General features: G+C 37.0%; 4 protein-coding genes and 1 pseudogene across 7 annotated transcripts; 4 read left to right on the plus strand and 1 right to left on the minus strand.

Annotated features, from left to right (window-relative positions):
* Positions 1 to 6,154, plus strand: LOC132190225 (Pentatricopeptide repeat (PPR) superfamily protein). 3 transcript variants are annotated; one of them, XM_059605147.2, is made up of 3 exons: positions 1 to 2,464; positions 2,603 to 2,862; positions 5,735 to 6,154. In XM_059605147.2, the coding sequence occupies exon 1, from the start codon at positions 79 to 81 to the stop codon at positions 2,347 to 2,349; it is 2,271 nt and encodes a 756-aa protein (XP_059461130.2). In that variant the 5' UTR covers positions 1 to 78; the 3' UTR covers positions 2,350 to 2,464; positions 2,603 to 2,862; positions 5,735 to 6,154. The 3 variants fall into 3 exon arrangements, with proteins under 3 accessions (XP_059461130.2, XP_059461129.2, XP_088366701.1); XM_059605146.2 differs by having other exon boundaries at positions 1 to 2,862; XM_088510575.1 differs by having other exon boundaries at positions 1 to 2,862; positions 5,779 to 6,154.
* Positions 6,155 to 6,721: 567 nt separating this feature from the next.
* LOC132190485 (E3 ubiquitin-protein ligase ATL23 pseudogene) lies at positions 6,722 to 7,528 on the plus strand (annotated as a pseudogene).
* A 416-nt stretch (positions 7,529 to 7,944) lies between these two features.
* Positions 7,945 to 9,465, minus strand: LOC132191063 (transcription termination factor MTERF8, chloroplastic-like). Its single transcript, XM_059606083.2, has one exon. The coding sequence runs from the start codon at positions 9,221 to 9,223 to the stop codon at positions 8,039 to 8,041; it is 1,185 nt and encodes a 394-aa protein (XP_059462066.2). The 5' UTR covers positions 9,224 to 9,465; the 3' UTR covers positions 7,945 to 8,038.
* Positions 9,466 to 11,065: 1,600 nt separating this feature from the next.
* Positions 11,066 to 11,918, plus strand: LOC132190577 (E3 ubiquitin-protein ligase ATL23-like). The gene has a single exon (XM_059605612.2). The coding sequence runs from the start codon at positions 11,239 to 11,241 to the stop codon at positions 11,623 to 11,625; it is 387 nt and encodes a 128-aa protein (XP_059461595.2). The 5' UTR covers positions 11,066 to 11,238; the 3' UTR covers positions 11,626 to 11,918.
* A 6,843-nt stretch (positions 11,919 to 18,761) lies between these two features.
* Positions 18,762 to 25,092, plus strand: LOC132189772 (putative nucleoredoxin 2). Of its 2 annotated transcripts, none has more exons than XM_059604558.2 (3): positions 18,762 to 19,252; positions 21,690 to 22,184; positions 24,256 to 25,092. In XM_059604558.2, exons 1-3 carry the CDS (start codon positions 19,061 to 19,063, stop codon positions 24,910 to 24,912), a joined length of 1,344 nt encoding a protein of 447 aa, XP_059460541.1. In that variant the 5' UTR covers positions 18,762 to 19,060; the 3' UTR covers positions 24,913 to 25,092. The 2 variants fall into 2 exon arrangements, with proteins under 2 accessions (XP_059460541.1, XP_059460542.1); XM_059604559.2 differs by having other exon boundaries at positions 18,767 to 19,252; positions 24,271 to 25,092.

The raw sequence follows: 25,092 nt of genomic DNA on the forward strand, positions 1-25,092 counted from the left end.
TTCTATGCGTAGTATATTGCGGTAAGATTCTTTGCCTAAAGAGGTAAAGTTTGGGGACGTAACAGCGAGAGAGAAGCCATGATGAGGCAAGCTCTCCAACTGTTCGACAACTTTCCTCACACAATCCTCCAGTGCCTCGATTCGACTACGGCTTCTGTATGCCAGGCGCGACAAGCTCATGCCCACATCCTCAAAGCCGGCCTATCCAACCATGCCGATCTCACTACCAAGCTCCTCTCTCTCTACGCCAATAACCATTGCTTCGCCGAAGCGAACCTCGTCCTTGACTCTGTCTCGGAGCCCAACGTATTCACATTTTCTACCCTCATCCATTCGTTTTCAAAACTCAGTCGATTTGGTGATGCGCTCCGTGTTTTTTCTCAAATGATATCTCATGGTATTGGGCCTGACGCACATGTTTTCCCTAGCGTCTTCAAGGCTTGTGCTGGACTACCGGCCGTGAAAGCCGGGCAACAGGTTCATGGCATTGCATCGGTATCTGGGCTTGCTTCGGATTCGTTTGTCCGATCCTCATTGTTCCATATGTATGTGAAAAGTGACCGTGTTAGAGATGCCCACAAGTTGTTCAGTAAAATTACTCAACGGAATGTGGTGTTATGGAGTGCTTTGATTTCTGGTTATTCTAGACGTGGATGTATAGACGAGGTGAAGCAGCTCTTTAATGAGATGAGGGATACGGGTGTTGAACCCAATTTAATATCGTGGAATGGTATGATTGCGGGGTTTAATCATAGTGGTTCATATACTGAGGCGGTTTTCATGTTCCAAAAGATGCATTTAGAAGGTTTCCAGCCCGATGGATGTAGCATTTCTAGTGTTCTTCCTGCTGTAGGAGACTTGGAGGATTCAGATATGGGTATCCAAATTCATGCCTATGTAATTAAGCAGGGTTTGGGATCAGACAAGTGCGTTGGCAGCGCACTTATTGATATGTATGGGAAGTGTGCCTGCAGGTTGGAAATGTCACAAGTTTTTAGTGAAATGGAGGAAATGGACATAGGTGTTTTCAATGCCTTAGTTACGGGGCTCTCACGAAATGGTCAAGTTGATGATGCTCTGGAGGTATTCAGGAAATTTAGGGTCCAAGGGATGGAACTGAATGTCGTGTCTTGGACATCAATGATTGCTAGCTGTTCTCAAAATGGGAAAGATATGGAGGCTTTAGAACTTTTCAGAGAGATGCAGGTCGTGGGAGTGAAGCCAAACTCCGTGACAATCCCTTGTTTGCTTCCAGCTTGTGGTAATATTGCAGCACTATTGCATGGGAAGGCATCCCATTGCTTCTCTCTTAGAAGGGGGTTCTCTAATGATGTGTATGTGGGCAGCGCATTAATTGATATGTATGCAAAGTGTGGAAAAATCCAATTGTCTCGGCTTTGTTTTGAGAAAATGCCCTCCAGAAACTTGGTGTGCTGGAATGCAATAATGGGTGGATACGCGATGCATGGGAAGGCTAAAGAAACTATGGAGGTTTTTGACTTGATGCAGAGGACAGGGCAGAAGCCTAATTTTATCAGCTTCACTTGTGTATTATCTGCCTGCAGCCGGAATGGCCTGACCAAAGAAGGGTGGTATTACTTTAATAGCATGTCACAAGATCATGGTATCGAAGCTAGAATGGAGCATTATGCTTGCATGGTAACACTTCTCAGCCGTGTAGGAAAACTTGAAGAGGCTTATTCTATGATCAAGAATATGCCATTTGAACCTGACGCTTGCGTTTGGGGTGCTTTGCTCGGTTCTTGTGGAGTTCACAATAACGTGACTTTAGGTGAGGTTGCTGCAAGGAAACTCTTTAAGTTAGAACCAAGAAATCCAGGAAACTACATACTTCTGTCCAACATTTATGCTTCCAAGGGCAAGTGGATCGAAGTGGATAAAGTAAGGGATACGATGAGGAGTATGGGTTTGAGGAAGAATCCTGGCTGTAGTTGGATTGAGGTCAAGAACAAGGTACACATGCTTCTTGCGGGAGACAAATTGCACCCTCAAATGGACCAAATCATTGAGAAGTTATATAAATTGAGCATGGAGATGAAGAAATCGGGTTACTTTCCTAATACCAACTTTGTTCTCCAAGATGTGGATGAACAGGACAAAGAACAGATTTTATGTGGGCACAGTGAGAAGTTAGCAGTAGTTTTGGGGCTTCTGAACACTAGTCCAGGTTCTCCTCTTAGGGTCATTAAGAATCTAAGAATATGTGGTGACTGCCATAATGTTATAAAATTTATATCCAGCTTTGAAGGGAGGGAGATTTCTGTCAGGGACACCAACCGCTTTCATCATTTCAAAGACGGAGCCTGTTCTTGTGGGGATTATTGGTAAACTTCTGAAATGGCCAGCTGTGAAAAGCTAGTTCACGCCATAGAGTATTTTTCAGCTAAACAAAACAACGAGATGAGATGAAGGGAGATGAAGTGCATTGACCCTAAACCTGAAGGTGAGGCAACTAACTGCCACTTTAAAGTTCAAAGTAGGATAAACAGTTCCATCTTTAAATTTTGCCCCCGAGGTCTTTTTCGAAAAACACAGAAAATTAGATAATTTTCAGAAACATTCAATGCTTTCCTCCCAGCAGGCTTGAAATCCCACCCTTCCATCCTCAGATCGTTTGGGCTTGAAGGACCATTTTCTGTGCTCGTTTCGATCACCCACCTAGGAATTTTCTATCCAAAAGAAACACTTTTTGGATTGAATTATCGAGAGGTGAAATGCCAGTGATAATGTAGGATTTCTGCATTGCTATTGCACCTAGTACATCTACTCAATCATGCTGGAACACAGTTATGCCGGAGTCTAAGCAGTGCGAATTATTGTGTACAACATGGTGCTAAACAGGTAAAAGTCTTCTGAAACTGTTCTATTTGATCTCTTTTTTCTTTTTGTTGGTTTTGTAGCACGTTTGAGTAATGCTCATATCATAAGACGAAGGGAATTTTTTGAATTTCCTACAAAGCATTATCATTTTGCCACAAGCTGCCACTTTCTTTTAAAAACTGATACAAAATTTCATTATCGTATGGTTAGTTGGCTCGCTTTCTGTTTCTGGAATTTTATTTTTGGAAAACTACCCTTGCCCTTTCAAATTATGGCCCATTCTTTTGAATATCTCTAAACTTAAAAAAATGACAACCGACCCTCGCAGTTCGAACTTCGAGGTTACTTTATTTTTTTGTTAAGCAGAACTGAAATCACCCCATGTGACCAATGTTGACATTTCCTGACCATTATACCCCACATCATATGACTGAAAATACAATTGTGCCCTTTAATTAAAAAATAAAAAATAAAATCCACCACATCCTGGTCATGGTGGAGGTCATAGAGGACCCACTTCAATGGCCAGAGACCCACGGCCTCCCCTGGCTATGGAGTAACTGTCACGGCCCTAATGTGGCTGTGGTGTGGCAGCAGGGGCATGAGTGCTTTGCACCCCTGCTGGCCACTAAGCCAAGGCATGAAGGGGCATGCCTAGGTTGAGGATGATGCTTGGAGAAGGCTAAGGCTTGCTGCAAAGGATCAAAGGGAGTGGCCCATGCACTGTCAAGGTGCTTGGGCATGTTGCTGTTGGCCCAAGAGCTGCTGTGGGGCGCATGGATTGCTGGGATGGCTTGTGTGAGTGGGCTGGGCGTGGCCCAGGCCCCTGTATGCTTGACTGTCTGGACCATGGTGCAGTATGCTGCTGAGAGGGGCCACATGGCGCCCAGGATGCCTTTGAGTTATGCTAGAAGAATGCCTGCAGGCAGTGGCCACGTGGTGGCACTGTCCTGCCCAAGTGATGGTGCTGTTGAGCATGGTGTGGCTTGCTGGATCAGCCACATGGTGCCCTTGCCTTGTTCAAGAAGACCTGCTGTGCCAGGGTGCTATGATTGCCTTGCAGTGGAGTTGGAAGGCTGAAAGACCTTGAGTGTAGCAGGGGGATGGTGTGGGGCGCTGGCCAAGCCCCATGGCTGATCATTGCCTGCTACAGTGGGCAGAGTGGTGTTCTGCCTTGCCTGCAGGACTTGGACAAGTGGCAGGAAGCTTGCTGAGCCTCAATGGTGCAGCTGGAGCTTGCAGTGGAGCTGCAAGGGCTGCCTTGTGGCAGCAAGCTAAGCAAGGGCGTTGGCTGGATTCAAATGGACCAAGGAGCATGGTCCAGGTGGCAGGCTGCTTGCTGGAGGAGACCATGTTGCACCATGCTGTGGGCTGCAACCAGGTGGCAGCCCACTGCAGCAAAGCATGCTACAAATGAGTTGCCTTGTAGCAGTATCAGCTGATGGTGTTGGCTGAATTCGAATGGACCAAGGAGCATGGTCCAGGTGGCTGGTTGCTTGCTGGAAATGGTGAAGCTGCAACAGGCAGTGGGCTGGAGCCAGGTGGCAGCCCACTGCAGCAAAGCCATTCCTCCTGATGGCTACAAGTTGGCTGCCTTGTGGCAGTGCACAAGCTGAAGGGGTTGGACGAATTCAAATGGGCCAAGGGGGCTTGCAACACGTGGTTGGCTGGTGCAGGGCATGCTGAAGAGAGGCAGCATGCCTATTGGTAGCTACATTGGGTGCAGTGGGCTGGAGCCAGGTGGCAGCCCACTGCCATGAGCTGAGAACCATGCTGGGGCTTATTTAAGCAAGGCATGGCTGCTTGTTGGAGCAGGCTGAGAAGTCTCAGGAAGCTGGAGAGTACAGAAAAGCTAAGAGAGAAAGCTTGGCTGTAGCTTGAGAGCTCAAAGTGAGCTGAAGGGGTGCTTAAGGCAGAGAAGGCTTGTGTGTGCTGGAGACTGTCGAAGTGCTGCTGGAGGCCGAAGTTGCTTGCTGCTAGAAGGGAGACTCTGGTTTGCTTGTAACAGACAAGTGTTGTGGAAGAGGGCCACACACTTGGGGGAGTGCTGAGTGACTTTGTAGTGAGAAACAGTGGGCTGTGTGAGAGTTTCATTGTTGTCTTGTAAAGCCTTGGTGGCTGGGTCATTCATGTATCTCTTGTAAGCCTGAGGGCTGAGTTGGTGTTGAGACTAAGGGCTCCAAAGTGTGCTGTGGACCCTAGTCCGTCCTTGTACAGATTCGTTGAGTGAATTGTAAAGGTTGGGAGGTGTTGCTCCCGTAAAAAGAAGGTGTGCTGTGCTTGGCTTTCCACTAACCTCAGTTGGTGAGGGTGAGTTGGCTGCCTAAGGCGCTGTGTGGTGCGTTGCTTAGGGCCATCACGTGGCTGGTTGAAGGTGAAAAATTAGCCCCGTGACAGTAACCATAGAGATTCACAGCTTGGCCATGGATCTCTCCCCCTTCCATGGCTGTGGAGGTTGACCGGCCATAGTTGTGATTTTTTGTTTTGATTTTGCTTCTTTGGTTTTGTTTCATTTTTTATATGATGCAAGGCTATAGACAATTTCAATAAAAATTGACACGTGTAGGTCACGTGGCATGATTGCTGTCTAACTTAACTGAAAATGCTAACAAACAGAATAATTTGAAAGTGTTGCGTAGTTTTTGGAGGGGTCGATTGTCACTTTTTAAAGCTTTTGGGTGTTTATAAAATAATGTCCATTCAAAGGAGCTAAGCGTATTTTCTCTTCCTTTGTTTTTTTTTTTTTTTTTATGCTAAGCTATTTCTGAAACCTTGGTTTCAAAGTCCTCTGGGAATTGATCCATATAATTGTAATGAATTCCTAGGAGTGTGCGCTATGCTACATATGGTTACATGTTCAACATCTGACTGCTTTATTTATGAAATTTTACAGGTGGAACTTTGATTACAAAATCCTCTAAAAAATTGTTATTTCAGATTGTGTTCCACATACATGTCTAAGTATTGGATTGCTTGCGCAACATATGGATGGCTTTCTTTATGGAATTGCAAAAGCTTCGGTCTACATATCACTGGTGATGTGTCCACTTCTCTACCCTTCTTGATATCAGATACAATTTCTTATTCAAGTTAGAGATTAATTGAGTACATAGAAGAATCTTTGTTAGAAGCCTGAGATAGCCTTTTTGGCTCTTAGCCTTGCTGCAAAATTTTAGCTGACACTTTACTTTATTTTTGCCCCTCTTGTTGTTTCAATCTATGGATATTGGAGAGTTTAGTGTAGAGCTCTGTTTGTCTTTTTGTCTCGCTAATGAATTACAGGCTAGTTACAAATGCTAGACACATTCAACCTTCGATATGCCAGGTGGGCACTAGTTAATATTAGATTCTAGCATTTTTTGTTTTTGTTTTTTTTTTAATCTCTTTTTTTTTTTTTTTTTTTTTTTTTTTAATATGTCCACACAAGAGGTGGGAAGAAGATTTGAACTAGTGACCTCCTTTTCATTAGGCGTGGTTCCAACCGATTGAGCTACCTCTTAGAGACTTTTTTTTTTTTATAATTCTCAATGCAATGTTTTATACAATACATTTTATTTGGATTTTGGACGTTGATTTAAAATAAACGATTCAAATTATATAATTAAAAAAAAGATGTTGTGGGTAGCTAAACCAACTCCTTGTCAAAGGGGATAGTAGGGCAAGGGCAACCTCCAATGGCCAGATTAATCTCCACATATATATGTACGATCCTAGTTTATAGAAAAAAAATGTTAGGTGTTTTTTTTGTATTTTTTTTTTTTTCTGATGTATTTCAAGTTTTAGGGGAATATTATTTTTTTTTAAATCGAAGGAGAAATATAAGGACTATTTTTAAAAAATAAATAAAAAATAAAAAATAATATTCAACTGGCTTGATTTCATTTCCCTATATATAGCCATTCCCCATAAAAACCAATCCATGTCAGCTTCAACCCCCACACTTTCCCACCTCAGGTTCTCGCCACCCAAACACCAACCCAGATTGACAACCTAACCCCCCAATGTAAATCCCTACACATTCCCATAACCCCTTAACCTGCGCTATGGTGTCCATTACGCTGCTTTACCCATCACGGTCACCTGATCTCTACCAACCACCCTAAAATTACACCAGAGCCCCACGAAACAATGATGGTTTCGATTTTCATGGCCCTTCTCCTACCGTGCGCCGGCACAGGCGTGGTGTTCGTACTCTACATCTGCTTCTTATGGTACACGACGAACCGCCTGAGTGAGCCACCGTTCTCGGTCAAGCCGGTGGCAAAGAACGGGCTGTCGGCGTCAGAGCTGGACAAGCTGCCCAAGGTGACCGGGAAAGAGCTGGTGTTGGGGACGGAGTGCGCTGTTTGTCTTGACGAGATCGAGAGTCGGCAACCGGCAAGACTGATTCCCGGTTGCCACCACGGGTTCCACGTACAATGTGCGGACACCTGGCTTTCTAAGCACCCGGTGTGTCCGGTCTGCAGGGCGGAGCTTGAGCCTAATCTCTTCAATGCCCCTGAAAATCCATGCTAAGAAGTTTGAATTAATTTTTTTTTTTTATAAGTATGCTAAGAAGTTTGAATTAATGTTATTTGTTTTTTGTTATTCATTAATTTTTGGTTGATGATAATGTTTGATCCCCAATGCCTTTTCATACACGATGATCTGATTATGTTTTGTGTAATGGTTAAGGTATATATTTCTGAGCGTGCCTAATTCATCTTTTTCCTTTCTCTTTTTTTTTTTTTTTTTTTTTTTTTTTTTTGGAAATGGTTAAATTCATATCTAAGCGGAAGTGGTCAAATCTCATTGCATCTAATTGCAGCAACGATTTTTAATATTAGTATTATTGAGTTTAAGATTACTTTATTTGGGTAGAAAGAAATTCTTTTGATTTAGGGTCCGTTTAAATCTGGGGTTTCAAAACGTAATTTTTTAAAATACGGTAAAATTCGTAATTTAGCTTGCAAAGTCATTTGATTTTAAAAACAACCATCATGTTTGTATACATAATTTTTTCCAAACAATACATTTTTTTTTTTTTAATTTTGTTTAAAGTCACTTTTGATCTACAAGAAACATTGCTCTACAATGTCAAAGCTAAAAGCACATATATTATTCTACAAGAAACACTAAAAGCACATAAATTTGCTCAACAATGTCAAAGGAACTCTACAACATTGAATGTCAAAGGAAATGAAAGATTAGAAATGTATTAAGATTCATCATCTTCAGAAGAAGAATCCAATAAATGACCCTTGTAAGCTACCAACAATTCCTCTGCATGATCTCCAAACTTCACTATGAACTTCGCCAAGAATTTCTCCTCTGTTAAATTCATTGTATGAATAAAACTTATCTCCCTCTTCAACAACCTTTTGGACTTCAAAATCTGCAAAACCATGTACCGCGGAATCACTCTTCCCTCCATGCTATGCATTAAACACAAAGGAGAACGAACTATCACCGACTTTTCCAACTTAATGGTATTCATGAAGAACTCCATTCCAATCTTCAACTTCTCCTCAGAGGCCCTAAGCAAAGAAGGCTGCTTGCGAAACATTTCCATACATTCATCCGAAGAAAACCCCGAATTCCGAAATAATTCCAATTTCCTCGTGAAAGTCTCACTGCTCATGCAACTAACCGTGTAAAGTGCGTAAACCAACATCCTCGAATTCAAAGAAAACCCCATATCTAAAGCCCGAGAAACAAGATCTCTAAGCTTGGATTCCTGCGTAATAAAAAGCCAAGGCTGCCTAGTCAAAAGCATCGAGAGCTGTGACCCAACGATCCCACAACTCTTCAAGAAGGCAATGTTGCCCACCAACCTTGATTCAGGGTCTCCCCCCACCACCGCATTGCACCGGTTCAGGACCCGGATAAGGTCTTGGTTATTCTTATTATTGCACAAGATTTTCTTGAGAATTTCAACGCAGGGCACCAATCTTCTCTCCAAACTGACGGTCAAGACCGAGGAATTCTTGGAAATAAACTTGCCCAGCTCAGAACCCACGAGACCCAGATCCTGAAAAAACTCGATCTTGGGCTTGAGGGTCTTATCGATATTAGAGAACAGTATTTGGGGGCACACACGGACCGCGGACCGAATGTGGGTCTCGGAGAATCCGAGATTTTGGAGGAAGAGAAGCAAGGATTGGGGCTTCTCAAGGGATTTGACCCGATCAAAGCGGGTCGAGATTGAGAGGGCTTGGGTTTTGGAGAATTTTAAGTTGTTGATAAGCCAATTGGTAATGGGGAAGTTCGTTTCTGGGGTGGGTTTGGTGGATGAAGAAAAAGGATGATAGAAGAGAAAGAGAAAGGGTTTCGTTGAGTCTGCAAGAAACCGCCTGTGGAGCTCATAAGGCGAAGGAATGGAGAGTGATTTGAGAGACTGCATTCAAAACGTGATTAGGGGTTTAGGGTTCAGTGGATGCTCATGTTTGGCATCTGTTCCTTGGAGCCGTTGAACAAGGAACAAGTCCATCATAGGGAGCAAGAAAATTTACGGGAAGGCTCCGATGAAGTGACGACATTCTTTTCCTATTGGGTTTGAATCGTTTGATCTGATTTAAAACTAAAGGAACTGAAGGGTTTTTAGAATGGTTTTTTATGGGTTTCGTAGGCGGAAAAGCAAGCCGCTCACGCGAAACGTCTTTTTCTCTTCTCCTCTCCTCTCTCACCACCAGCATTCGAAAAACAAAAGCCAAGAAGGAAATTTTCTTTATGAAAGGGTGATTTCGACTTTTCAGATTACAAGAATTACAAAGAGGGTACTTGTCTGCTTGGGATCTTTGGTAATGAATTTTGTTGTCAATTTTTTATTTGAATAATAATAAACTAAAAATTAGTTTTAAATTTTTTGTGAGAGAGACCATGCTTAGAGTAGTTTGGTAATAATTATTTTTTAAAAAACTTGACTTTTTTTCTTTATTTTTTTTTAGAGAAATGAGAATTAAGAGAGATGGTTATCAAACCGGGCCGTTCTTTACATCTAAGGGTTTAGAAGAGGCTAGTTATCGGTTGTTTTATTGAAATGTAAAACACTTTCAAATTTTGAACAAAAAAAAGAAAAAGCAAGATGGGAACTCGAATATAAAAACAAAGAAACCTTATTCTCCTCTCGACTTCTTCCGCATGTCAAGTTTGGAAGAAAAAAAAACTCTCAGCTTTTGCAAGTCGTCTTTGGCTCATGCCACAATGGCCTTCAAAAATCCCATGGATAGCCCCTGGCACTCCTCTTATTGTTGCCATACGACTGTCATTTACTATTGGATATTGATGCAATGATGATGTTACGTGAATACGATGATAGAATTTAAATTATGAAAAAACTTAGACCTTAGATTTTGAAAAAATCTAGATTTTTATAAATTTTAAGGAAACCTAAAACCCTTTTTCAAACTCAAGGTTTGTAATTAATTATGCTTAATTTATTAATGAGCTTGATGTCTTTAAATATACAATTACAATATATAGTGAAAATAAAAGACTAAGTAGAATAAATTACTCTAATGATAATATTTATCTTTAATATTTAAATTATAATCCTTACTTCTAATGTTATCTATAAAAATAACATATTATCTTAAGGTATTTTAATCCTAAAATACCTGTATTAGACCCCGACAAATGATTTCAAAAATTACGTACAAAATTATATAAATGAAAGTGTATATAGCATTTCTCATCAATTAAATGTCATATATGAAGTAGGTTGAATCGTATATTTTTGTTAATCCTAATAAGAAAGACAATAATATAAAAAAAATTTGACATTGTTTTTCATCGCTTTGGTTTTCGGTTTTGGTGAAATTGCATCCTCTCGAACAATTCAGCCCACAGAACAGCTTGGGCTATGGATGAAATATGAGCTTCCACTCTCAAAGATCTGTCAAGATTTTGATTGCAAATTAGTAGGAATAAATTGTTTTATTGGAATATCTCAAAATCTTAAGAATTCATTTTGATACAACATACAATTAATTAATTGTAAATCATGTAAACCGTAAATTACTGTAATTAATTTTACATTTTTCTCTCAAAATTACCAAAAATCTAGGATTATCATATTTTCTTCGTAAAATCCGGATGGGTAAATGAAAAAAAAATAATAATAATAAATAAATCTGGCTTGATTCCATTTCTCTATTTATATATATATATATATATATATCACTTAAAAACAAATCCACGTCAGCTTCAATCCCCACACATTACCGATTGAGGTTCGCGCCACCCAAACGCCAGCCCGCCAGATAGATTGACAACCCAACCCCCCAAAGCCAAAGGTAAAAATCCCTTCACTTTCCCATAACCTGTTAACGTAGGCTATGGTGTCAACTACGCCGCTTTACCCATCACGCTCACCTCTCTACCAACCACCCTAAAATTAAATCACAGCCCCAGTAAACAATGATGGGTTCGGTTTTCCTGGCCCTTCTCCTACCGTGCGCCGGCACAGGCGTGGTGTTCATAATCTACATCTGCCTCTTATGGCACACGGCGAGCCGCCAGAGTGAGCCACCGTTATCAGTCAAGCCAGTGGCCAATGACGGGCTGTCGGCGTCGGAGCTGGACAAGCTGCCCAAGGTGACCGGGAAAGAGCTGGTGTTGGGGACGGAGTGCGCAGTTTGTCTTGAAGAGATTGAGAGTCGGCAACCGGCTAGACTGATTCCCGGTTGCCACCACGGGTTCCATGTACAGTGTGCGGACACCTGGCTTTCTAAGCACTCGGTGTGTCCGGTCTGCAGGGCGGAGCTTGAGCCTCAGCTCTTCAATGCCCCTGAAAATCCATGCTAAATAAGAAGTTTGAATTAATGTTTTTTGCTTTCTGTTATTCATTAATTTTTGGTGGTAAGTAGGGTAATTAGCTGCTTAATCTGGCAATCTCCGCCAATTTCGTTCCAGATGAGCTGGTGGGAAGTGGTGGCAAGCTGGCGACTGTTGGGAAGCCAAGCCAAGTGTGCGCACAAACCAGGGGTGATCCTTCAGTCAGGAGGACTCAGTTTTCTCGATTTCCGCTCCTTTCGCATATGAGAAGTAAATTATCTTTCATTATTACTAATTTTTTTATCAGAACTCCACAAACAAAACAGAAGATCAACCATTTAAATTTTCTTTTCCAATAACCTCTATATTATTTAATTTTTTAAAAAAAAGGTGTGTCAATATATATTTTTTTAATGCTATATAAGTCTTTTTAGAGTCGTCATACAGTTATCACAAATGTGATGTGACTTTTAAAATTACTGTTAAATTTGATATGTGATTTATTGACTTTTAATCAATTTGCGATTTTAAAAGTCAAATCACATTTGAGATAACTATAGGAGGATTCTAAGAAGACTTATAGCATTATTCTCTTTCTCTCTCTCTATATATATATATATATATATATATATATATTTATATCGACTATAAGATAATCAGAGAGAATCTTTGTTTGTATTTAATAGTACATACCATGTCATATTGTTTAAAAAATTTAAATAACATGTCAATATATTTATCATATTATACGGTTAAATTTGTGAAATAAATCTTTGACCATAAAATAATTTTAAATGATCTTTAACTATTGGATCCTCACCTTAAAATAAGCAAAACGTTTGGATACTACACTTTTTAATATAATTTTCTAGAAATTGATGTGATAGTTCATAATTAGTAAAATAATTAAGAGTGTATGATTGACAAGTAAATAATTAACTCATTTTTATAAAGCTGATGTTGTGTGATCTCTCAATTAAAAAACTCATTTCAATGCATTAAATGTTATAGGAATCACATCACATTAGCTTTTGAAAGATAGAACGGGTAAATGGGTGAAGTATAATTAACTCATTTTTATAAAGCTGATGTAACGTGATCTCTCAATTAAAAAACTTATTTCAATGCATTAAATGCTATAGGAATCACATTACATCACATCAACTTTTGAAAACTAGAAGGGGTAAAGGGGTGAAGTATACTTAACTCATTTTTATAAAGCTGATGTAATGTGATCTCTCAATTAAAAAACTTATTTCAATGCATTAAATGCTATAGGAATTACATCACACATCAACTTTTGAAAGATAGAAGAGGTAAAGGGGTGAATTATATAGAATTACTCCAAAACTTATGTGGCGTAGTTTCTACTATATATATATATATATGTCAAATGTTATGAGAGACTACGCCACATAAGCATATAGAAGATAAAGAAGTGATGTGGGTGATGCATAGTATTACTCTTTAACCAATTATAAATTGTTACAACAATTTGTAACGAAATTTATAATAAGAACTATATTCTTAACATCACTATTCCAATTGAATCAGTAATTAAGAATATTCAATCCCACTAACAAATTGGATTAGAATTGGCTATAATTCTTAATCAAACTGTACAACACTCAATGGTGTCTACTTGTCCACATGGGTGTCTGGACCATTCGAGACCTACTCAAACAAATTGCTATTATCATGCTTTTCTCTCAATTAAGTACCCAAATTAACCATAATTCGGGTATCTAATTTCAAGAGATTTCAATCTATACGAGATTATGATCCATACATCTAATTGCAAAGATATTTTGAACTGTGTACTCAAATTGCAACCTTAAACACGTGCCTCAACAATCCTCTCTCGAAGACGTGCACATCACCTTCCGAGTGAGGGCAGCTAGAAGCTAGCACTCACGCAATGCTTGTTATCGTTTTAATTTTTCTCATCTGTCAGCCTCATTGGTCACGGGGTTATAACTCGACTATAATGTCAACTTTATTATTCTGTTATTTTGAAATATATATAATTTTTTGTAGTGTAAGCTAATGTTTCTTTGATTTCGTACCTGATTCTTAGTAGTTTTTTAAAAATTGGGAGTGTGCTCTCTTGGGCTGGGCTCTTTTTCTCAGTAAGAATGTGGCATTTTCAATCACAATGAAGTCTAAAAGAGGGGATTGCAGGACTCGGCTACTCCCCATATTTTGGACTGCTAGGAGTAAATAAACATAGAATGCCTCAACCCCAGTGGACATGCTTTCTCACAACTGTAAGCCCATACAAAGTGTCCAATACACAAAATTGTATAAATAAATAAAATTTGCTTATATTCAAATTATTATGTTAGAAACTACAATAGTCTCAATCAACCCTCAGACAATCATTGGTTTTTTTTTTTTTTTTTTTTTAAAATGAAGGGTTGGTTGGAATTTATTTACAATATGCTTTTTCCGGCTCTTTATTATTATTATTATTTTTTATCTCTATTCTTTTTTAGGACCTCAATTGTGAGACCCAATGGCTCCCACTTTGAGAAAGGGCTTTAAGCAACAAATCTCTGACTGGAGATTTGTGAATTGTTCTTTTATAAGCAACAAGAAACGTGTGAATTGTTCTTTTATAACCCCTTTTTTTGGGCTGATTAGAAAAATGTTGGGACAGCACAATTTTTTGTATAGTTTTCTTATTAATTTATATTTTTATGAAAGTAATACTCTTTACACATATTTTTTTACATTTATTTTATAGGGAGTAAATGTCAAAGCTTGACTTTTATTACCCCTATTCGATGGCTAGATGCCAATGCCATGGACCAAACATAAATCATTAGGCTTAGAAAACAATGCATTGAGATAGTTGAGCTCCACCGGAATAACTTTTGTGGCCCAGTCCTTGAACACGCAACAGTACAGGCGTGTCACCAAACCACGTACCAAGCACCACGTGTTCACATCTCAACGTACCACCGTTGCCTTTTTAGCTGGCTTTCACAGCTCACGGACCGCAATCGATTATTTTACAAAGAGGGCAGCAGCTTTTGGCTTTCGCTAACTTCAACACGGCACTGCAGGGACACGTGGGCTTCGAACGTTGCGCTCCTGGCCCTTCTTCTGGGACCCACTGTGTTCTTGTAATTATTGAGGTTTCGAGTCAATCCAACAACCTCCTAGGCTATGGAATGTCGCTTTCCGACACGTGTGTGCCATTATTATTTTAAGTCTCGCCTAAGCTTCCAACTTTTTTCTTTGAAGTTTTACGAAATTAAGAAAGATTTGGCGTACGTAGGTGCGGTAAAGATTTCTTACATTTATTTTACTTTTTTTAATGGTTTTAATTTAATTTTCAATTTTTTTAAAACGAAAATGCTTTTAGATAAAAATAAATGATTTTTTATTAATTATTTGGTTTATATAATGTAAATAATATAAATTCTAGTTTTTTTTTTTTTTTTTTTTTTTTTTTATTGTTTAGCATCAATTGAAAACCAATTGAATATTACTCCTAACTTATTAATAAAGAAAAGTTTGGTTGCTTTTTCTTATACATCATTAAATTGATGAGAATGCCTACGGTTTGAGAAAAGCGTGGTTGACAAAAAGAGAGATAAACTTTAAACAAATGGCTTACGACTTTTATGAGAAGATTTCTAAAAGAATAATTAAATCTTAAATAATAGTTAAATTTGATTATTTATTGGTATTTTTTTGTCACGAGTATAATAGTCGATATAACTTTTTTTCATCTAGTCTAAATAAATAGGTTAATTAGCATATTTACTATTTACACTATAAACTTTGTTTATTATTTGTACTCTTATGTATTATTTGTATTATTTTTTATTTATTTATTTTTTTCATGTTAAAGATACTACAGAACATTATCCCGACACCAACAAGAGTTTCATGCTAGAAAATCTAACCTAATTACCTTCCATTAGGTAAAAGAAAATCTAACCTTCATATTGCTTAATTTGGTTTTCTAAAGATCTATCATCTATATTATTTTTACTTTTATACCCTGTTATATGCTTCTTGATGATACAACACTAGAATGTCTTTATCTTCTATTTAATTCTAAATCTTTGTTAGTTGCAAAATAATAACTTCAAAAGATTGTTACTGAAAAAGTAATTCTATAAACCATACTTTTATAATTTATTTCATTATTCATACTAAAATAAAACCAACTTGATTAGAAATAAAAGAGAGAGGATCAAAGGAGGTTTTGGTTGAGCATTGACTATCCATAAATTTGAATGGCACATTGCAACACCAGGATAGGGCACTCCTTGTAAGCATGCAACCTACTTTTTTGTTTCTTTGATGTATTAATATCAAAGAGTGGCACATGCTTACAAGGAGTGCCCTATCCTGGTGTTGCAATGTGCCATTCCATAATTTTAATGTATTAATATCTACGGTGGATATGGGCAAAAAAAAAAAAAAAAAAATTCTACTATGGATGAAACCTTATGCTTCATTATTGAATTAAAAAAAAAAAAAAAAAAATTAGATTACAAGATTATTAGTAGATAACAGGATAGTTTAGAATTTTTTTTTTCTTTTTTCAAATTGTTAACCACCCTCAATAATAATAATAAAAAAAATTAATGTACTTTTCTTTTGAGTTTTGTCAGAAATTTTTTTTTTTTTAATATACAAACTCACACTAATTTAAATATATTTTAAAGAGAGTTTAGAACAGAGGGAAATTTGGTCTATGTTATAATTATGTTGTATTATAATCTAGCTAGTTTATTAAACTGATCTAAATATATATATAAGAATTGCAAATATCCGGCCTTAATTCATGTGTTGTTGGTTTTTATAATAAACTTGGGTTAGGTAACGCAAAAATAAAAAATAAAAAAGTTGAAAAATTCATTTTACATAGAAACAAAACGCAACCTAAATACATACCGATTACTGAGATATTAGATAGGTTTTCTGTTTTCACGAAAACGACTTGGGAAAACAAACATAATTGCAACGGCCAGATGATGTGTAACACGTGTTAAAAGCCATAGACACCGATGGTATGACACATACAGATTGACATCACCATGCCCCACACTCAACTCTCAAATGGTTGTTGAATAATAAGTTTCATCATCATTAAATTTTAGCTAGTCTGCCTGTCCCTCATGAATTATTTTGATTTCTAACAATATAATGATGATGCTAATTGAGTAAATCATGAGTTATAAGATAATACAAATACATGGTAAATTACTTATTTGTTGAATGTTTGATGTAGAAAATTGTTTTTATGTTTTGACAGACATAAATTTGTAATATTATGATGGGACATAAAAATAAGGAGAAAATACATTTTACTCTCGTGAGTTATTTACCAATTTGCACTTTTAACCTAATGTTTAAAAAGTGACATTTTACCTTCCTCCAAAGTTTCAAATTGTTATAATTCGACAATTCTGATTTTTTTTTTCCCCCAAAATCCCCCCATCCTAAGTTAAAAAAAATAAAAAAATAAAGTTGGGAGCCACCCCAGACCGGCCATCTCTTGATTTAATTTAATTTTTTAATTTTTTAATTTTTAATTTTTAACTTGGGATGGGGGCATCTGGAAAAAAAAAAAAAAAGTCAGAATGGTCGAATTGCAACACTTTGAAAGTTTGGGAGGTAAAGTGTCACATTTTAAATATTAGGGTTAAAAGTGCACATGAATAGATAGTTCATAAGGTAAACTGTATTTTTCCCTAAAAAATAAAAATAAAAAATGATTTTTTACTGTTTTGTGTTTTCAGTTGCTGATTAATGTTAATGTTTTGAATACCAAAAAACAAACTAACGAAAGAAGGGAACTTTAACAGACGAAGTCTTGTACTTTGAGTTATTTGTTAATATGTTTGGGTTGAGAACAAAGAAAAAAATATATATATATAGAAAACAAAACTTTAACACGTTAAAATATTTATTTTCAGAAGAATAAAAAATATTACTCCGTCTATGTATTTAAACAATATTACTCAATGACATGCATGAAAATGTATAGGAAGCAAAACAAAAACCATTGGCTATATTTATTATGCACGTACAACCTCCTCCTCATATTGGATATTTGCATCAATCATCATTGGGGATATTTTTTAGAAACTCTGCAATTTTACAACTTGGACCGCTTGAAAGATCTCCTGTAATCCTAACTTTAAAACACAGGAAGAAAACCAAAAACCATTGGCTCTATTTATTATGCACAAACTCCTCCTTATATTGGATATTTGCATCAATCATCATTGGAGATATTTTTTAGAAACTCTACAATTTTACAACTTGGACCGCTTGAAAGATCTCCTATAATCTTAATAAAACATATCAGCTTGTAAAATGAGCTGCTTTTTATTATATTTTTAGAAACATTCCCATCAAATGTCATTTTCTCCCATTCGTTCCCTTGTTCTCCCGATTGAATAGGAAAAAAAAAAAAAGGACAATCAAAATTGAAGCCGGTGGTCACAATCGGCACCGTCAATGACCGAGTTTTTTTATTATTTTATGTAACAGCTTAAGTTTATGGGGCGAGTAATGATTTAACATAGTGTCAGAACAAATGTCACAAATTTGAATTCTTTATTTCTTATAGCATTTTGCTTATTGGGCCCTTATTTATTAAAGAATAATTTTTTTCTTTTTTTTTTAATATGTCCGCACAAGAGAGGAAGAGGGGATTTAAATTAGTGACTTTTGCTTTATGAAGCATGATTCCTATGCGATTGAATTATTCTTTTAAGACTATTAAAAACATAATTTGAGCTCATACATCATAAGAGTATTAAAATACTAATTAAATAATTAAATCAATAAATTATCATATTTTAAATTTTGAGGTAAATAATAAATTATTATTGTATTAGAGTTAAAGTCGTTGAAAAAAGTATAATTAATCTTAATGATGCAGTTAGATTTTTTTTCTTTTTGTTTTTTGTTTTTGAGATATGCGCCGAGCTCGTACCCAAACGCCTCACATTTTCCGGGAAAAAGGAATGATAGAAAACAAAAGAGAGGGAGCCAAGGACAGGTGTCCTCTACTTGTTAGCCTTTCCCAACATCAATTCAAAGTCTTTTATGACAACACGGAGCCTTGCCATTTAATCCCAGACATAGCAATTTTGGTGGGTTCATTTCCCACATCCAACTAAACATTGCACACTGCATCACCTACCATCCACGTGGTGGCTTTTTGGCTTATTGGGGGCTGACCTAGGAAAATGGGTCAACCGCGTTTGATCTGCAGGGGGAAATTAGCGGTGGCGATTAGCGCAGCATTATCTCCCCCACATACACTAACAAACAGCTAATAATTATTACCTTGTCTTAGAGGGAGGGTGAATGCTACGTGTTGTGGGCGTTGATGTATCAAGAGGGAGTGCATATTAGGATTTAATGATGTGGAAAGAGTAGGGGAGGGCGGTTCCTGCGAATATAAGGGATTGAGAAGGAAGAAAGAATGATAGAGGCCGGTACTGTTTTCGTTTTGAAAGAGAGGGAGAGGAGAGAGAAAGAGAGTGATGAAGAGATGAAGGATGATTTTCAAGCCCTAGTACTCAACGGTGACTCTCAGCAGCTCTCTAGCTCCAGATTCTCATCTCTTTTGGCGTCAAAAGATCGCGACTATCTCCTTTCTCCAACCGGAGCTCAGGTTCTCTCTCTCTCTCTCTCTCTCCATAGTTTTACCCGGCCGGGATATTTTATATGGGCTCAAAGTATAGATTCTTGTTTATTCTACAAATTCTGTGTAACATAATGGGTGATCAGATGAAGCATATGCTCACTTTTGGCCTACCTAGCTCACTAATTAATCTTTCATTGATCACCCAAAAAGATTAAATGGAGAGAGAGAGAGAGAGAGAGAGAGAGAGAGAGAGAGAGAATCAAATCTTTGATAACTTTTATGCTTTGCTTTCTTTTTTCAGTTTTAGGATCTTTTAGGCTGAAAGTTCATAAATAATCCTATTCAAGTTGTTGTTTGTTTAATTAATTAATTTTTTTTTAAAAAAAATTTGAGTTCAAGTTAAAGAAACAATATATAGTGAATAGACTTGTTTGAAAAATTGTTGGTAGTGTTCTATATTTCCATAAGGAACTTCCAGAACCTCTGAATCTTTCAGAAATTTATTTATTTGTTTATTTTTCTCAGATGTTACTGGCCGGTTGTCTTTTTTCGCATTTTTTGTGTTTGTAAATCCTGATAATGTTTCGAGAGATTTTTAGACGGTTTGTCGGTCGGGTAGAGAGAGAGAGAGAGAGAGTAACAGGCATTTAGCTGGGTAGCTAGATTATGTAGTGGGTGTTTCATACATAGGTGAGTAAAACTTGAAAGAGCCGTACATATTAAATCGTGCGTACCCTACCCTCGTCTAGTTAATCTTAAGGTGTCTTCCTGATTTTTTTTTCTGGGTTTAAAAATGTCGATAACTAGGTGAGATCTGCGAGTGGTACATTAATCGTCGATGTTTTTGTTCCATTTTTTCGGATCTAAATCTTATATTTTCTAAACCGTGATATGATATGTGTAATGCACCGATTTGGAGAAATAGCCAGTCATATTTGTGTTATAATTAGTTAAGCTGTAACTTAAGTTTCTTAAAATTGCTTAATGTATAATATGAAATCTTTTATAATCCACCTATTATACTCCTCGTAATTATTCTTCTTTTTAGTATAGAACTGGAATGTTACATGAACTCAGAATTTCACAAAGGTCTAGTGTATACTTTTTCGATTCAGCAGCTTTATGGATATTTTATGTACTATGGTTAATTACTTGTATTATCATAGAATGAAACAAAGCTGCCAAACTTGCAACAAACTTTACTATGTCATCTATAAATGTAGGCACATTTTGCCTTTGTTTGACTGGATCAAAGTTCTCTACTTGTTATTTCTTTGTCTTCCATTTATTAGATCTATAATATCTTTATGATGTAATATATGGTGAATTTGAAAATAAATATAAATAAAGATGAGTAAGAGATCAATGAAAAAAAAAAAAAAATTCTATTTATTTTTCTGGTGACTGCAGTCTGCAGTCTCAATGTTTGTGCAAAACAAAGTTACTGAAAAGGTATTAATTGAGTTGTACGTTATTTCTACATATATAAGAATCATAAGGGATCTTCTTGATTACGAGCATTATTTGGTTACAAAAACATGTGGGATACTGATTGTGCAGGAATCGAAATCTTTTACCAAACAGTAAAAAACTCACTTTCATGTTTCTTTGTATTTTTGTTTTATGTGTTTTGCTTTCTTTTTAAAGATAATTATATTAACAAGTAATTCAAAATACATATACAATGTTTGTTAATGTGTCTTAGAATGTTTTTTTTTTTTTTTAATAAAAAAATTTTGATGTGATGAAAAAGTGAAAACAATTTTTATACTTTTATTAATATTTTTATTTTTGTATATTAATATTTTATATTTTTGTATATATATGTTACATTATTATTATTATTATTTATTTTTTTGAAGATGTTACATTATCTTTTGAGCATGTGAAAATGCATTTTTGTTATAGTTTTATTGAAAAATTATGTATTTATGACATTTTAATTTTTAAAAAAATTCGTGCTTTTAAGTGGGAAGACAACAAATTTATAGACCGAAATATGAGAAATTTTCTTCTTCCTGTCCAAAAAGAAAAATGATAAGAGTTTCCAAAAGAGATGTATATTGTCACGAGGTAAGTATGCCAAATTTGGTGTCCTAATCAATGATGGCTCCCCACGATGCTGTTGAGCCGTGGACAGCCAAACAGAAAGCACGTGTCACCTATTTATCCACTCTAGCCTCACACTAACGCTACTAGTACAGTACGCGTGGCCCTTTGAAACCTATACACGTGTTATTTGGTAGGGGATCGTTTTCAAAAATTTTGGTCTTCTAGCCATGCCTTTACCTTTATGGGGTAGTGGATTCTGTGTTGTCTATTGTAGAACTATTCATTCCAATACTTTTTTTCCTGGTGGGTAATGGGTATCATTATTATATAATATAAATGTTAATTTTAAAATATTAATTAAATAATTAAATATTTAACGTCTCTTCAAGTGATACTGATTTTGTATGTGCAGGTGAAAATATGTGATCTTGATGGGAAGATCATAGGCCTCTATTTCGGGGCCAATTGGTATCCGCCATGCCAGAACTTCACTCAAGCTCTGATTGGTATCTACGAGCAACTTAAGAGCTGTGGGTGTAATTTCGAAATTGTGTACGTGTCCTCCGATGAAGACGCGGATGCTTTTAACAACTACCACGCATGCATGCGATGGCTGGCGATTCCATTTTCCGATTTGGAGACGAAGAAAGCACTGAACCGGAAATTCGACGTGGAGGGTATACCTTGCTTGGTTATTCTCCAACCAAACGATAACAAAGACGATGAAACATTGCGTGACGGGGTGGAACTCATTCATCGCTACGGGGTCCGAGCCTTCCCGTTTACGAAAGAGAGGTTGCAGAGATTGCATGAAGAGGAGAGGGAGAAGCATGAGAAGCAGACACTAACCAGTTTACTAACAAACCACGATAAAGACTATCTTTTGGGTCATCCCAGGCCTAAACAGGTCAGTCACTACTACATCACCCAACTCTAATTACACACTCGATTCTCATTTTTGGCCGCTCAATCTCGTCGCTGCCTGCCCAGATAATTAAAGAACAACCATAGATTATTAGTATGCTATATAACTAGCAACCAATTTATAATGTCTCTAGCTTCTTTTAATTTGTGCAATATCTCCTTAAGGGGTTATAATATCTCATTTTACGTAAAAAAAAAAAAAAAAAAAAAAATTCCTGATAAAAAAATTTAGAAAAAATGACAACAAAATTTTTTAAAAAGAAATTGGGGAAAATGTTTTTTTTTTTTTTCCTCTTCCTTGTTTTCTATTTCTTTGGACATTGCACTTTGAATGGTAATTATTTGAAAGAACATTGTACGAATTAAAAGTTCAAAGAGACATTACAAATTACTTGGTAACTAGATTGAGAATACTTTTACCTCATCTTCGTGACGACAACTTATTCCAAGTATGTGATTTGAATGACATGGTCTATGTGAACACATGTCAAATGAGAAATGTTACTCGGCATTTTCAAGTGTAAGTCTCTCTCCCAAGCATTCACTTTGTTCTTAGTTGATTATGTGAATGTGGCACGTAAACAAGAATGTTTGTGAGATGAACACTTAAAAATGTTGAATAATATTTCTCAAATGAAATATTATGTTAGTCTTATAAAGAATACATACGAGAATCACATACCTTAAAAGGCAGTATTAGTTTAATAGGTTGAATTAGAAAAAGCTAGAATGAAAAATTTGTGAGCTTATAAGCTCTTAATACGAGAAAATTAGCCCTAGAAAGTTTAGTTAATTAACATAGAAATAATTACCACACTTATGGCTACACTTACATTAAAATCTAAATTATGAGATTTAAGTAGATCTGATTATGAGAATTAGCCCTAGAAAGTTTAGTTAATTAACATAGAAATAATTACCACACTTATGGCTACACTTACATTAAAATCTAAATTATTAGATTTAAGTAGATCTGATTATGAGTTTTACACGACCCAATCTATAATCTGTATAAGTATAATATGCTATCACTGCATTCAATTACAAAAGAGGCTGTTAACGTCATGATGCATTGCTTCTGCCAAGAAAGGATCGTATCTAACACGTGAGGCTGTCGTCGTTCCAGAGATGCCACCCAACATGTGTCGGCTTCATATACCTCGACATCTGTCCTCATGTTCCCCTCTTTGGCTCTTTCCTTGCCTTATCCATCCACGTTGCCCACTCAAAATGATGACACGCACCGATTCCTTTTGATATATCTCAAATGAAGGTAAGAGGATCTCCTCACAAGTCGACCATCTAACGATCATAAATATATGATGGGTTAGGGATAGCGAAAGGAACAATAATGCAATTAGAAGCAACATCTTCTGATTAAAGTCAAGAGAACATAACCTTTGTAAAAACTAAAATGTCAATTGATTCAAATGTGCCTGTATTTAATGTTGCCTTATATCACAAAGGTTTTCAGATCTAGAAAAGAAAATCAGAAATTAAACAAGAAAGATTGATAGTGCATGCATGGTAGGTAAAATGTAAATTTGGAAGATAAATATTGTTAGGAAAATGATTTTGGTTGATGCCCTTTGTGGTTGATTCGGACTGGAGTCCAATTTGGTGGTTATGTCAAGACTCCCAAACCTGTTGGCAGTTGGGATCCATTTAGACAGGAGTCTAACATAATGGTTCTATGTTGTCTCATGCTCGGAAAGAACTCGTCCTCGAATTGTGATCTGTTGATGCATTCGCCAGCTAATGGTACTCGAAGATATCAGCAATATTGAACGTCGGGACTCGGGACAATTGCCATATCATAAGTGCTTCTTATTCTTTAGCTTATTTTTAGTCGCCGTTGGCGTCCGCCCTTTTAGCAGGTAAACCATCACCAAATCTCCTTGTTGAAAGGATTTTGCTCGCCGCATTTATACATGTTTGCATTACTAGAGTCACCAATATGGCATGTTGGAGATGCTTCTATATATATATATGCTTGCATTATTAAAGATTCAAATATATATATGAGCATGGCAGCAGCTCATGGATGTTGCTAGATCTCTCTCGTGCAGGTACCCGTTGCTTCATTGATAGGTAAAACAGTTGGACTCTATTTCTCAGCTCAATGGTGCCATCCATGTGCTACATTTGCTCCCAAGTTAATGTCCATCTACCAAAAGATCAACCAAATGCTGGTAGAAAAAGGAGACGAGGGCTTCGAAGTAGTGTTCGTGTCAAGCGATCGTGACCAAGATTCATTTGACTCCTACTTTGATACAATGCCTTGGCTGGCTCTGCCCTTTGGGGACCCAACTGTGAAGGACCTTGCCAAGCATTTTGACGTGAATGCAATTCCTTGTTTGGTGATTTTAGGCCCCGATGGTAAAACTGTCACCAGACAAGGCAGAAACCTGATAAACTTGTACAAAGAAAATGCCTACCCTTTCACCGACGCCAAAGTGGAGATGCTAGAGAAACAGATGGACGAAGAAGCTAAGAGCCTTCCAAGACAAGTGTGCCATTCAAGGCATCGCCACGAGCTCACTTTGGTCTCCGAAGGAAATGGAGGAGGGCCTTTTATATGCTGTGATTGTGACGAGCAAGGGTCTGGTTGGGCTTACCAGTGCCTGGAATGTGGGTACGAGGTGCACCCCAAGTGTGTCGCTGTCGGAGCTGCTGCTGCTGCAGATCGTGCCTCTTCGGACAACAGTTGATTGGCATGGCTGCTGGTTGTGTTAATGCTAATTACTTCTATGCTATGTTACGTGTGTTTGGGCCTTTGAAATTTGGAATATGTGCTTCTGTTTGCTGATTTAGATTTCGGATTGGGTTTTCTTTTGATCATCATCTGTATCTAATATGAGTTCCAACATCAACATGGGTCTTTTATTGTA

Source organism: Corylus avellana, chromosome 9 (genome assembly GCF_965113065.1).
Source record: "Corylus avellana chromosome 9, dhCorAvel1.hap1.2, whole genome shotgun sequence".
NCBI classification, from domain to species: Eukaryota; Viridiplantae; Streptophyta; class Magnoliopsida; order Fagales; family Betulaceae; genus Corylus; species Corylus avellana.

Excerpts from the sequence above, each read along its gene's own strand:
- LOC132191063 (XM_059606083.2), bottom strand. The coding sequence starts at position 9,223 with ATGCAGTCTCTCAAATCACTCTCCATTCCTTCGCCTTATGAGCTCCAC.
- LOC132190225 (XM_059605146.2), top strand. The coding sequence starts at position 79 with ATGATGAGGCAAGCTCTCCAACTGTTCGACAACTTTCCTCACACAATC.
- LOC132190577 (XM_059605612.2), top strand. The coding sequence starts at position 11,239 with ATGATGGGTTCGGTTTTCCTGGCCCTTCTCCTACCGTGCGCCGGCACA.
- LOC132189772 (XM_059604558.2), top strand. The coding sequence starts at position 19,061 with ATGATAGAGGCCGGTACTGTTTTCGTTTTGAAAGAGAGGGAGAGGAGA. Across the intron at positions 19,253-21,689 it reads TTTCTCCAACCGGAGCTCAG|GTGAAAATATGTGATCTTGA; the intron begins GTTCTCTCTCTC and ends TTGTATGTGCAG. Across the intron at positions 22,185-24,255 it reads GTCATCCCAGGCCTAAACAG|ATCTCTCTCGTGCAGGTACC; the intron begins GTCAGTCACTAC and ends GGATGTTGCTAG.